The sequence below is a fragment of the Crocuta crocuta genome, unplaced genomic scaffold (assembly GCF_008692635.1).
Source record: "Crocuta crocuta isolate KB4526 unplaced genomic scaffold, BGI_CrCroc_1.0 scaffold143, whole genome shotgun sequence".
In the NCBI taxonomy this organism is placed as follows: Eukaryota; Metazoa; Chordata; class Mammalia; order Carnivora; family Hyaenidae; genus Crocuta; species Crocuta crocuta.
Window position 1 is genome coordinate 3,391,848 of NW_027529175.1, and position 12,343 is coordinate 3,404,190.

Genomic DNA, 12,343 nt, shown 5'->3' on the forward strand with positions numbered 1-12,343 from the left:
GCAGCCCCCCTTATCATCAGTCTTTTGTGCTCTGCTTCCCCTGCAGGTCTCTGAGATTCCTGAGGGCAGGGAGGCCCCATCGGCATCTCTGTCTGGGGTGTCGGGCTGTGCTTTGCACCCAGGGACACTGGGTAGATGCAGTCACAGACTGCCTGACATTTCAGCGTCCAGGGTCACATCCATCCTTCATGCAGTTCCAAATTAGAGCCACATGAGGCTGCTAGCAAGGTAGTTTTCTCAGAGGAAGGCCTTTCTCACATTAAAGAGCGAAGCATTTACAAACAGAACCGAGAGGGACAGCACAGAGGCTTCTGGAACGCTGCAGAGATGCCAAGCTAAGGTCCTGCCTTCTGCTCTCTCCTTCCACAGATTAAAAAAAAAAAAAAAGATTTCCGTTTCTTATTGATGCAGCGGTGACTCAGCTGACTGCTGTCCCGAGAAGGCCCATCAAACGGAGCCCTCCCAATTTCCGAGAGGCCAACACAGTCCGCACTGTCCTCAGAGCCACCACGTGGACTCGAGGCCTGTCACTGGCATTTCCCACCCACGCCCAGGCCTCACGAACCGTACCACTTGGGCTACGAAGGCCTGATGTCATTGCTCAGCTTTCCCCAAGCGGCTGCTAAGTTTGGGGCTGCATCCCCTGAAAGCTCATTTTCCCAATTTATTTATTTAAGATTTAACTTTTTAAGTGATCTCTACACCCAACATGGGGCTCGAACTTACAACCCAGAGATCAAGAGTTGCACGCTCCACTGACTGAGCCAGCCAGGCATCTCCGTTTTCCCAATTCTTCTGAATAAAGTTCTGGCCAAGCCATCCTTTCTCCCTCTGACCTTGACCATCCAGCAGTGATGCTCACAAATTTGCTATCGGGGAAACCCGAGGGACGGTGAGGCAGGGCCGGCCTCACACAGACCATCAAGGCCCTCAGTAAAGGGTGGCTATTGTCATTTCATGACCAGCAAGGTAATACCAGGGCTCCTGTTTGCAGATGAGGCCCAGGGAGGCCGGTGACTTGCCCGAGCCACACAGAGGGAGACAATGGACAAGGGAGTGAGCCCACGCTGCTCCGACTGCACCCTTCAGGAGGTTACTCAGAGAAGTAACCTGGGTTACTTTGATTTTGGGACATCTGGCTGGCTCACTCGGAAGAACATGCGACTCTTTTTTTTTTTTTAATGTTTATTTATTTTTGTGAGAGAGAGACAGAGCGTGAGTGGGGGAGGGGCAGAGAGAGAGGGAGACACAGGATCTGAAACAGGCTCCAGGCTCTGAGCTGTCAGCACAGAGCCCAATGTGGGGCTTGAGCCCACAAACTGTGAGATCATGACCTGAGCTGAAGTTGGACGCTTAACCGCCTGAGCCACCCGGGCTCCCCAAGAGCACACAACTATTAATTTTGGGGTCATGTGAGCCCCACACTGGGCATAGAGATTACTAAAAAAATAAACTTTAAAAAAAAAAAAAGAAGGTTGTTTTCCACCAACGCTTACCCTCTTTCCACTCAAATGATACAAAAAGGACCAGGATACTGAAAGCCTCCAATCAGGCAAGATCCAAACACAAGAGGCTTTCCTAAAGAAATGAGACCTTCGGAACATTTTTGTGAGGACCGGACGAAAGCCCCACGGCCCACACAGAACCGACAAGGTCCCGTGTCCCGGCCTCGCTGGCCTCACCCGGTCCCTCTCACTCCACCACCTTCACCCCGGGGTCTCCAGCCACCCTCGCCTTCTCTCAGCCCCTGCAACGCCCCTTCCTGCCACGGGGCCCCGGCACACGCCGCACCCTCTGCTAGAACGTTCTTTCCCCACCTCCGCCCGGGTAGCCCCTGCTCATACTTCAGGTCTCTGCTCGAACATTTCTGCACGAAGCCTTCCCCGGCCACCTGGACCAGGGAGTCCTCCAGTCCGTGCTCTTCCCGATCTGCGTCCCCAGCTCAGAGCACACAGCTCGGGCTGTGATGCCACACAATCTACGGGCCCAGGCTCCGTGAGCAGGGACCACCGACCCAGCCCCGCACTCGGCGCGACACCAACCCAGACAGGTGCTCGCTGTCAGCAGAGAGATCTGCTGAACGACGGGCACGCGTGAGCCCTCCCGCCGCTCCCACTAGGGAGGAACAGGATCTCCTTTCACAAACGGAGAAACCGAGGCTCCGAGGGTCCCAGTTAGCGTGCCCAAGGCCACGGGACCAGAAAGGCTGACGCGCCGGATACTTAAAGCGCCCACTGCTCACGAGTGTCAGGGCGTCTGGGATCCGGTGCCCCGCCCCGCCCCGCCCGCGCCCACGGAGAGAAAGAGAGAAGAGCCCGCAAAAGCGCGCGTCGCCGCGAGCGCCGGTGAAAGGACGCACTCACCCCGTGCTTCTGGATGGCGACGTTGGTGAGATGAACAAACATGTTGTCCAGCTCGCTGGTGCTGGGCGTGTACTTCACCGTGCAGAAGCGGCAGAACCCAAGTTTGTACCTGCGCGGGATTCAGACCCCGTCAGCGCTCCGAGGAGGCGCAGAGACAAGACGCAACACCGCTCTCTCACAAGAACCACCTCGTCGGGAGCCCGGGGGGCGGTTGGGCGTCCAACCTCAGCTCAGGCCAAGATCTCACGGTTCGTGGGTTCGAGCCCCGTGTCAGGCTCTGTGCGGACAGCTTGGAGCCTGGAACCTGCTTCAGATTCTGGGTCTCCCTCTCTCTCTGCCCCTCCCCCGCTCACCCTCTGTCTCTTTTTCTCTCAAAAATAAACATTAAAAATTTTTTAAACAGGGCCGCCTGGGTGGCCTAGTCGGTTAAGCGTCCGACTTTCACTTAGGTCATGATCTTGCGGTTCGTGGGTTTGAGCCCCGCATCGGGGTCTGTGCTGACTGCCAGCTCGGAGCCTGGAGCCTATTTCAGAGTCTGTATCTGCCTCTCTCTCTGACCCTCCCCTGCTCATGCTGTCTCTCTCTCTCCTAGAAATAAATAAAAATATTAAAAAAAAAATTTTTTTTAAACAGTTAAAAAAGAGCTGCATTTTGACTTAGGCCTTTAAAGGAGCTGCTTTTTCATGTTTCATGGCTCTTTTCTGAGAGCGCTCCTACTAAGATACAATCCTATGCCGCAGGACTCCCCCACCTAAAGTGCAGGACGCCGTGGTCCCTGGTGGGCCCGGATTTGCGGGACCATCGCCACCATCGAGAAACCCTGTGACAGCCAGCAGCCACTCCCCAAGCCACTAATGTACGTTGTCCCTGAAGGGCTGCGTCTCGTGAGGACAGAAGCCCAGCGACTCTCACATGTAACAGCGCAGCGGGCGATACGTCGACACCAGCACGTATAAGCGCAGGTCAAACTTCCTGCCGCCGATCAGCAGCGGGTTGTTAATGTACAGGGAGATCACGTAGGCCTCCTTACTGGGCTGGGCCACAAACCTGAGGGCGGCAGACACGGTCAAAATTAGAAGGCAGGGCCCAAAGGCTGGTGTGTCGGGGAGAAGATGGGGGGGGGAGGTGGCATCCATGCAGGAGCCCCCAGGCCCGAGCCCCTGCCCCAGAGGACAGTGCTGTGGACCCCGGGGAACCCGCTAGGGAGAAGGGGACCCTCCGCTCCCGGGAACTGCAAGCCACCAGGCCACCAGGAGAGACCCACACCCAGCATCTCTGTGCAGTTCGGGACCCGCAGACGCACGGCGAGCCCCAGACAAAACCGCCTGGCCCGATGTGGGCTTGCACTATCCCTGCCACCGGTCACAGATACACCCACGTTCACCTGTCTCACCCCCGTCCTGCCCCCGTGAGGGTGGTGCTACTGGCCTCAGTTTACCCAGATAAAGTGTGTAAGAGTCTACAAACAAAAGGTACTCCGACGGTGGGTGCAGACGGGGATCCAGACCCACACACTTTGGGCCCTGATCCTAAGCAGGTGCACTCACGATGACAGTGGGCACAGACGGGGATCCAGACCTACACATCCCGGCCCTGATCCCAGGTGGGTGAACTCATGATGACAGTGGGTGTGGATGGGGATCCAGACCCGCGCACCTTGGGCCCTGATCCTAAGCGGGTGCACTCACGATGACAGTGGGTGTGGGCAGGGATCCAGACCCGCGCACCCCAGCCCTGATCCTAAGCAGGTGCACTCACAATGACAGTGGATATGGACGGGGATCAAGACCCGTGCACCCCAGCCCTGATNCGGGGATCCAGACCTGTGCAACCCGGGCCCTGATCCTAAGCAAGTGAACTCACAAAGACGGTGGGTGTGGACGGGGATCCAGACCCATGCACCCCAGCCCTGATCCTAAGCGGGTGAATTCATGATGACAGTGGGTGTGGATGGGGATCCAGACCCGTGCACCTTGGGCCCTGATCCTAAGCAGGTGCACTCACAATGACAGTGGATATGGACGGGGATCAAGACCCGTGCACCCCAGCCCTGATCCTAAGCGGGTGAACTCACAAAGACGGTGGGTGTGGACGGGAATCCAGACCCATGCACCCCAGCCCTGATACTAAGTGGGTGCACTCACGAAGATGTTTTGCTGTCCCGGGACCACTTTTTGATCTGCGAGAGCTTGTTGATCAGAAAGATGCCCTTGCCCTGGGCTTTGCCACAAGGCTTCATGATCCAGGTGCTGGAGGGGCTTTTCCTGAACTCCTCCACGAACAGGTTGTAGTCCGCAGGCAGCATGTAGGTGACCGGAACGAAGTCTGAAAGGAGAAAAAGGCGGGACAATGGCAGGCGAGCTGGCCCAACATCGGCCACGGACAGAAAAACACCGCCACCACCTTTTTGGAGGCTGCTTCATGCCCCCTTGCCCCCCACCCCAAGCCAGTGTCTCAAGATCAAGGCCCTGTGCCATTCAGTTCCTGTACAATAACCTTACTGCCTGTGTACTAAGCACTTTAGGAACCTGTAATGCCCACAGCAACCTGTTAACATTCCCATTTATCAGATGAGGACACTGAGGCCCTGAGAGATGGGTTATATAATTGTTCCCAGGTATGTAAAGGGATTCTGTGGTTATATAATTGCTCCCAGGTATGTAAAGGGATTCTGGAACTATCCACCAGCCCAGCTGTTACCACCAGATAGAACAGGGACACACCGTTCTCCACGGGAATGGCCAGATGCAGTAATGACCGTGCATTACAAAATGCAGCTTGCAGCTCAGGCCGTGTCTTCCCATCTGCACACTGAGGACACCCCCTCCCCCTCAAGTACCACATTCTCAAAGGACCCCTGAAAACTCAGATCCCAACGTGAGCCCCAGCCTGCCCATCCCAGAGACGCGTGGAATGAGACAGGCGCCTGCCACAGCCGGCACGAACCCATTCACCCACCAGAGCCAAGAGTCGCCATCCCGGTACCTCGTGTTACTAAGGGACTCAAGGATTCATTTAACGCACGCGCGCGGCGAAAAAGGCACAAACCCAGATAGAGGTATTTCCCGTTTTCATCTTTTTCTGCCAGAGGACTCCCTTCTTTCTCCAGTTCCTTCCTGTATCTTTTAATATTCTTCACCATCAGATCCTTCCGGGTCAGTTCATAGTGGTTCGGGAAATGGTTGACGATCTGATCGTCGGAGAGCCGATAGCCCGTTTCCACGCTAAACACATTTCGGATGGTTTGCACACTCATCCTAAAAGAGGAGCAGAAGGGACATGCTGGGCTGAAGCTCAGCTCGGTCCACGTGGTGGCAGTTATTAAAGCTCGCGACCAGAAGGCTCTCCTGTTCTCCCACTCCCGGCACCCGGGCCCAGAGCTGCCCAGGCCACAGCAGCACAGGGCGGGGGGCAGGGGGGTGTCCAGTGGCCAGCCATGACCTGAACCTGAACTGAGGCAGGAGCTGTTCTGAGTCTGTCTTACAGTGGACAGTTTTACTCCCCAGCACAGAGATCCTCAATAAATGCTTACCGAGTAATGAATGATACCAGTGACTGCTGGTAACAAACTAGTGAAAGACAGCCTCCTCCAGACTCTGAAATTACGAAAATCATTTACACAATATTTGCACCCAAAGGCAAGAAGCACACGGACCGCTTTAAGCCAAAATCACAGGCCTGGGGCGCCCAGGTGGTGGCTCAGTCGGGGCAGCACTGGACTCTTGGTTTCAGCTCGGGTCATGATTTCACGGTTCATGGGTTTGAGCCCTGCATCAGGCTCCGCGCTGACAGTGCAGAGTCTGTTCAGGATTCTCTGTCCCTCTCTCTCTGTTCCTACCCCAGTTGCATTGTCTCTATCTGAAAATAAATACACTTAAAAAAAAAAATCACAGGGTTATTTAAGGGCTCTGGGTCCATGCTTCCTATTATTGCAGAGACCTATGATGGGCCAGCAACCTACTAAATAAGGACGGTTGAAAAATTGTGGGGCTCCTGGGTGGCTCAGTCGGTTAAGCGTCCGACTTCAGCTCAGGTCATGATCTCACGGTTCAGGGGTTCGAGCCCCGCGTTGGGCTCTGTGCTGACAGCTCAGAGCCTGGAGCCTGTTTCAGACTCTGTGTCTCCCTCTCTCTCTGATCCTCCACTGCTCACGCTGTCTCCCTCTCTCTCTCTCTCTCAGAAATAAATTTTAAAAAACAGTTAAAAAAAAAGAAAAAGAAATTGATTGCCTCTAATCCTCTAAGAAACCCAGCCTCTCTGACACACCCCTCCACACTTCTAGCCCCTCAGATGGGCAGGGAGGGAGCAAGAAGGAAGGACCACACTCACAAGGGAGCCACATGCAAGGCAGGCTGGCATAGCTTCTCACTCTAGTCCCCCACCCCACCCCGGATGCCAACCTACGGAGGGCCCCGAGCACCCAAAGGGTCTCTTTTGATTCTGTGATCATTAGAATAACAGGGGAGTTTCTAAACTTTTCATTATGGAAGAGCTCAACCACACGCAAACGCAGAGAGGAAAGCATAAGAGAACCCATCGCTCACTTTAGGGGCTGCGACCAGGCACCTAATCTCACCTTGATTGTACCCACCTGTGCCCCACGGCACTGGCTTATTTGGAAGCAATTCCCACACATGATATTCCATCTAAGATACTCCTGCAAGACTGTCTAACAGTTACGGACTCCTTATTATATGATATCCTACTTCATACTGTTATCACAACTGAAAACAAGTAGCAGTGATTTCTGAGTATCGCCAAATATTAATCAGTGTTCACATTTCCCAAGCTGTCTGGTAAGTATTTTTAGAGCGTGTGCAGATAAGGGCCAGGCCTTCTGATGAGCTGTTCTCTCTCCCACGGCTCTTTTAACCTACGGCCTCCCTTCTTTCTTTTTTCCTCTGCCATCTGCTTGTGGGAGATCCCAGGCCACTTGTGTCTTCTAGCTCCTCACACGCTTAGCACGGCTCTCCTGGTTCCCATGCCTCCTCTGAGTCAGGGGGCTGACAGCAAACCCGTCAGACCCGGGAGGCTGCAGGTCCACATCAGCCATGTTGGCCACGTCGGCCACAACTGGGCCGGCCACGGTGAAGTGCTCGCCGGCCCCGAGGTTAGCGGCTCCCACACTGGGCGGGCCTAGACCCTTCTGTCATTAGGGGAGGCAAGATGGTATATTCTCTGCTTGCATTTCTTCTTCGTGTGTTTGCAGGAATACTTTTACAAAGAGAAATGTCCCTTCAATGACAATCTGGATGCCCCACAACATAGTTCGTACGGGAAAGACTAACTAAAAGCTTGATTCTTGCCCTTTATTATCGGTTTTCAAAATAATGAGCTGGTTCTTTACTCTCTCAGGGGTGTGACGAGGTTCCTATTACTGCAAAGCAAGGTGCCCGGTGTTAGCAACTGGATGAGATCTCGTGGTTTTGTGGATCAAAAAAACTTGTTTAATTTTTTAATCTATTTATTGAGAGAGAGAGAGAGAGAGAGAGTATGCGTAAGCAGGGAAGAGACAGAGGAAGGAGGAACAAGAAAGAAAATCCCAAGGAGGCTCCAAGCTGTCAGTGCAGAGCCCAGCATGGGGCTCGAACCCACAAACCACAAGATCATGACCTGATCATGACCTGAGCCAAAGTCAGATGCTCCAGGGCGCCGCAGTGGATCAAGATTTTGGGCACAGCTCAGGCAAGCTGCTTCTGCCCTGTGAGGCACTGACTGAGGTCACTGGGGTATTCAGCCAGTGCACGATCCCATCTGGAGGGTCCAAGAAGGTCCCTTCGTGTGTCTGGCACCTTGGTGGGCACACTAGACGACCAGGGGTAGCTGTAATGATCACACGCAGTGCAGTTCCTCCGGTGAGAGAGGCCCAGGGAGCCAGGCTTCTCTCACGGCAGCTCGGGGCTCCCACAGAGCGTTCCCGCAAAGGAAGTGCCAGCTGCTAGATTCTTAAGACCACGCCTCCCTGTGGCTCTGCTTTGGCCAAAAACGAGGCAGAAGTGATGGTGTGCCGCTCCTGAGACTCGCGCTGAGAGGCCTTGAGAGCTTCTCCCTCCCTCCTGGACCCCGGCCACCCCAGGAGAACAAGCCCAAGCCAGCTGGCTGGAGGGACGGGAGAGATCTGTGGTGAGAAGCCGCTGCTGTCCTGGCCAAGGGCATCCAAGACCAGACAAGCCCCAGTGGGACCCCCAGGGGACAGCAGGGTATGCCCAGGCAGGATCAGCTAAGTGCTGCTGGACCAAAAGAACCACCCAGCCAAACCCACAAATACGCACGCTGCGACGACGGTTGTTTCGAGCCCTAAATTCCGTGGGGTTTGTTACACACCATCACTTTGGCAGCAGGTAATTAACACACCCCTCTAGCACAGCCCTGACCTTCATGTTTCCTGAGCTCCTGCTTCCTGCCCTACACACAAAGCTGTGATCAGAACACAGATAGTTTCAGAATGTGTTTTTCTTCAGGTTTATTGTTATGCAATTTTCCAGATTGCTTTAGAATCTTCCTAGTTATTTTAAGGGCTCCACCATAACCCGCTTGATTAATGTGGTTACCTTTTCCTAACCATGTGACACTTAGTTGTTTCCAGTACTAAACCCAGGGCACAGAGCCCCGGGATCCAGAGCGGTAAGTACGAAACACTCTTATCCGGCCCTTCTTTCATGATGCAGGGCTCTGGCTATGTTATTTCGTTCTACCTTCTTCGAGAATATAAACCTGAATCACACACAGGGGCTGCGTTTCTCCATCAGCACTCTCCCTGTCTGCACCTCACACTCCCCCGGGGAAATGAGGTTGTGGTTTAAAGCACAGGTTTCTTCAACTAGAGGTGCACGGAAAGGGCCACCCCCCCAGTCAATGCTGGAGATGGAAGCTGGCTGCCGCTCCGCACCACCCCAGGGCCAGGGCCAGGCTCAGGGATGCTGGGAGAAGCCAGACGAGATCCCTGCTGTCACGGGGTTCGCAGTAACGCGGAAAAGAGGGGACAGGCAGGGGAATCCCAAATCCCGGCACGCGGCGGTGCTGCACTGGGGCACGGGGCAGAAGGAAGTGGCTGGAAAGAGGCCAAGTAGCAGAGCTCGAGGCAGCAGCAGGGAGTGGGTCTCGGGTGGGGGGGTCGTGCCGAGGGGTCCAGAGACCCAGCAGCTCCCCTCCCTCGAAGGTTCGCCCAGTGCTCCGTGCCCAGGAGCTGCGTACAGACCGTGGATCTGTGTTCGTGGGTACAGCCCTGCCACAGGGTGGGGGCTGGCCTGCGGCGGGGGCCACACCCGGCCCGGACAAGGGAGGACACAGGACCTCGGCCCATGAAGAGAGGGAGGCAGGGCAGGGCCAGGAGGCTGGGGCAGCTCCCAGGTTTCCGGCTGGGTGGAGCACCGCCAGGGAGTCCGCGCCAGACGCGGCTTTCCCGTTCCTCGTCTCCCTCGCTTTTCAGTTGTCGAGCAGTCCACCTAGTGCCCTCTGCCCTGTGACAGCAAGCAAAGGAGCCCCCCGCCCCCCGCGGGCCCCTCCCCCAGCACTGGGCAGTGGGGCACTGATGGAGAACACCACCAGGGGGGGCTCTGGCTTCTCCCCCAGCCCCCCAAGGGATTAGCAATGTGTGCTCCCAAAGAGCCTTGGGATGGGGGAGGTTTGGGGGGGGGACCCCCCGAGAACACAGCCCACGCCTGGGCTCCCTCCATTCACGGGCCTGGTAAGCAGGCTTCAGGGGGGCCTGCGTGGCTCAGTTATTTCCGCTCAGGTCATGATCTCACGGTCTGTGAGATGGAGCCCCATGGTCGGGCTCTGCGCTGACAGCGTGCAGCTGGCTTGGGATTCTCTCGCTCCCTCTGTGTCTCTCCCCCATGCACATGTGTGCACACTTGCTCTCTCAAAAATAAATAACGATAAACATTATAAAAAAGTAAGTAGGCTTCGGAAAAACAACCAAATCCAGCTTTTTATACTTACCAGTAAAAGTTCCAATCCTCATTTTCTGTCACTTGGATCCATCCTCTCTTTTCAAAGTTATTTATCAGCACCGACTTCTCGATATCAGTGACCCATTTCACTTTTCCTGCCATAATCCTGGAAGAAGTCAGCTCGTTAGAGCTTTGAAATGGCAATGGCAACAAATTTCCCCTTTGCACATCCCGAGCTCAACCTGCCAGGCAGTGGTGCTCAGCCAGGGGCCACCTGGGCCCCCGGGGACATCTGGCTGTGTCTTTTTTTTTTTTAGGTTTATTTACTGATTTTGAAGGGGGGCAGGGGAGGGGCAGAGAGAGAGGGCAGGGGAGGAACAGAGAGAGAGAATCTCAAGCATGCTCCCCACTGTCAGCACAGAGCCTGGTGCAGGGCTCAAACCCATGAACCACGAGATCGTGACCTGAGCTGAGGTCACGAGTTGGACGCCCAACCGGGTGAGCCCCTCAGGCACCCAGGCCATGTCTTTCTTTGTCACAACTGGGGGCAGGGGTGCTTCTGGCATCCAGTGAGCGGAAGCGAGGATGTTGCCCGACACCCTAGAGTGGACAGGACACCTCCCCCAGGAAGTCACCCAGGCCAAAACATCAACTGTGCCAAGACTAATAATAGAACCTGGTCAAAGGGGGAGAAAGGCAAGAATGAGATAATCGCCACCCAGTGAACATCACCATCGCGACGGAGCCACGAGGCAGGGACAGCACTGGGGCTGTGAGAGCCACGGCAGAAGACCACCTGTCAGGGTGGCTGGGGAAGAGCGCCCTGAGCAGGGGGGCCCGGAGCTGGCTTGTGAAGGGTGGGAGACAGCGCCTACCTCCCTGCCTCCTCCCCTGCCCTGCTCCAATTCACTCTCCATGAGCGCAGGTGACCTTCAAGTGTTTACACGTCACTCCCATTTGCTAGTCTCCGTGGCTCCCCAGGGCAGACCCCTGGCCCTCACCTGCCCCTCCTTCACCTGCTGCGTTCTCACCACACCGGACTGCTTTGCCCACACTCTGCCCCAGGGCCTTGGCACGTGCTGGGTGTCTGCTTGCGGCACTCCCCCGCCCTCTCGGCCTGGCTACGCTGCCGCCCACTCACCTGCCAGTGTAAGTCAATGTCACCTCCTCCACAAGGCCTCCCTGACTCCAGCCCCGGTGTACAGCCCCCCAGCACTCCTACAGGCCTGTCCCTGCTGGGGGCCGGGGGGGAGCTTTCTTCCTCGCTTTGTGCCCGGGGCCTAGCACTGTGCCTGGCACGGGGCGGGTGCTCCATTCAGACTGGCCGACTGCGGCCCCAGGCCTGTCGGTACCACTGTGAGACCTGGAAGAAGTTACAGGATGGGCACCGGGCTTGCTTTGGGACAGGGAATGAGAAGGCACCCCCGCGGCGCTCTCATAGGAAATCAGCCCGCTGCCTCCTCAGCTGGCCGGCAACGGCGGTGTCACAGAGCGGGGACCATGACAGAGTACGGGCTCTGGGGCTTGAGTCTGAGGTCCAGTTCTGACACTCACTAGCTGTGTGACTCTGGGCAAGTTACTTCACCTCTCTGAACCTCTGTTTCCTTAGGCGTAAAATAAGGGTAACAACGGCAACTACCCATCTCACGAGGTTACAGTGAAGCTTAACTGAGTGAATGCGTTAAAGCGCTGAGAACAGTGCACTTCAGAAACTTCTGGTAGTATGACTGTCATCACTCCCTCAGGGATGCAGAGGCTGACGCTCACAGGCTAAGAACCTGTATAAGAATTGGACTGAATCGGATGCCCGGGTGGCTCAGTGGGTTAAGCGTCCGACTCTTGATTTCGGCTCAGATCATGATTTCACAGTTAGTGAGACAGAGCTTGGGATTCTCTCTCCCTCCCTCGCTCTGCCCCTCCCCTGCTCATGCTTTCTCTCTCTCTCAAAAATAATAAACACTGAAAGAAAACGTTTCCCGGGCCGATCCCCCAAACCCAGGAAGGCAGACAGGACAGATATTCCCATTCTCACCTTACTGAGCAGGACGCGGAGCCTTCGAGGGGAGGTTTCCTGGGTGCGCCCCC

The 12,343-nt window shown here is 55.6% G+C and overlaps 1 protein-coding gene across 1 annotated transcript in view; it reads right to left on the bottom strand.

Annotated features, from left to right (window-relative positions):
• The window catches only part of TTLL1 (TTL family tubulin polyglutamylase complex subunit L1), a 28,679-nt gene that overhangs the window by 10,035 nt on the left and 6,301 nt on the right, over positions 1-12,343 (bottom strand). Inside the window, exons 5-9 of the mRNA XM_077757991.1 lie at positions 10,308-10,424; positions 5,412-5,620; positions 4,508-4,688; positions 3,276-3,410; positions 2,364-2,472 (exon numbers count right to left, since the gene is read on the bottom strand). Of these exons, the coding sequence (XP_077614117.1) occupies positions 2,364-2,472; positions 3,276-3,410; positions 4,508-4,688; positions 5,412-5,620; positions 10,308-10,420 (747 nt within the window). The 5' untranslated portion in view covers positions 10,421-10,424. The remainder of the gene's footprint in view (positions 1-2,363; positions 2,473-3,275; positions 3,411-4,507; positions 4,689-5,411; positions 5,621-10,307; positions 10,425-12,343) is intronic.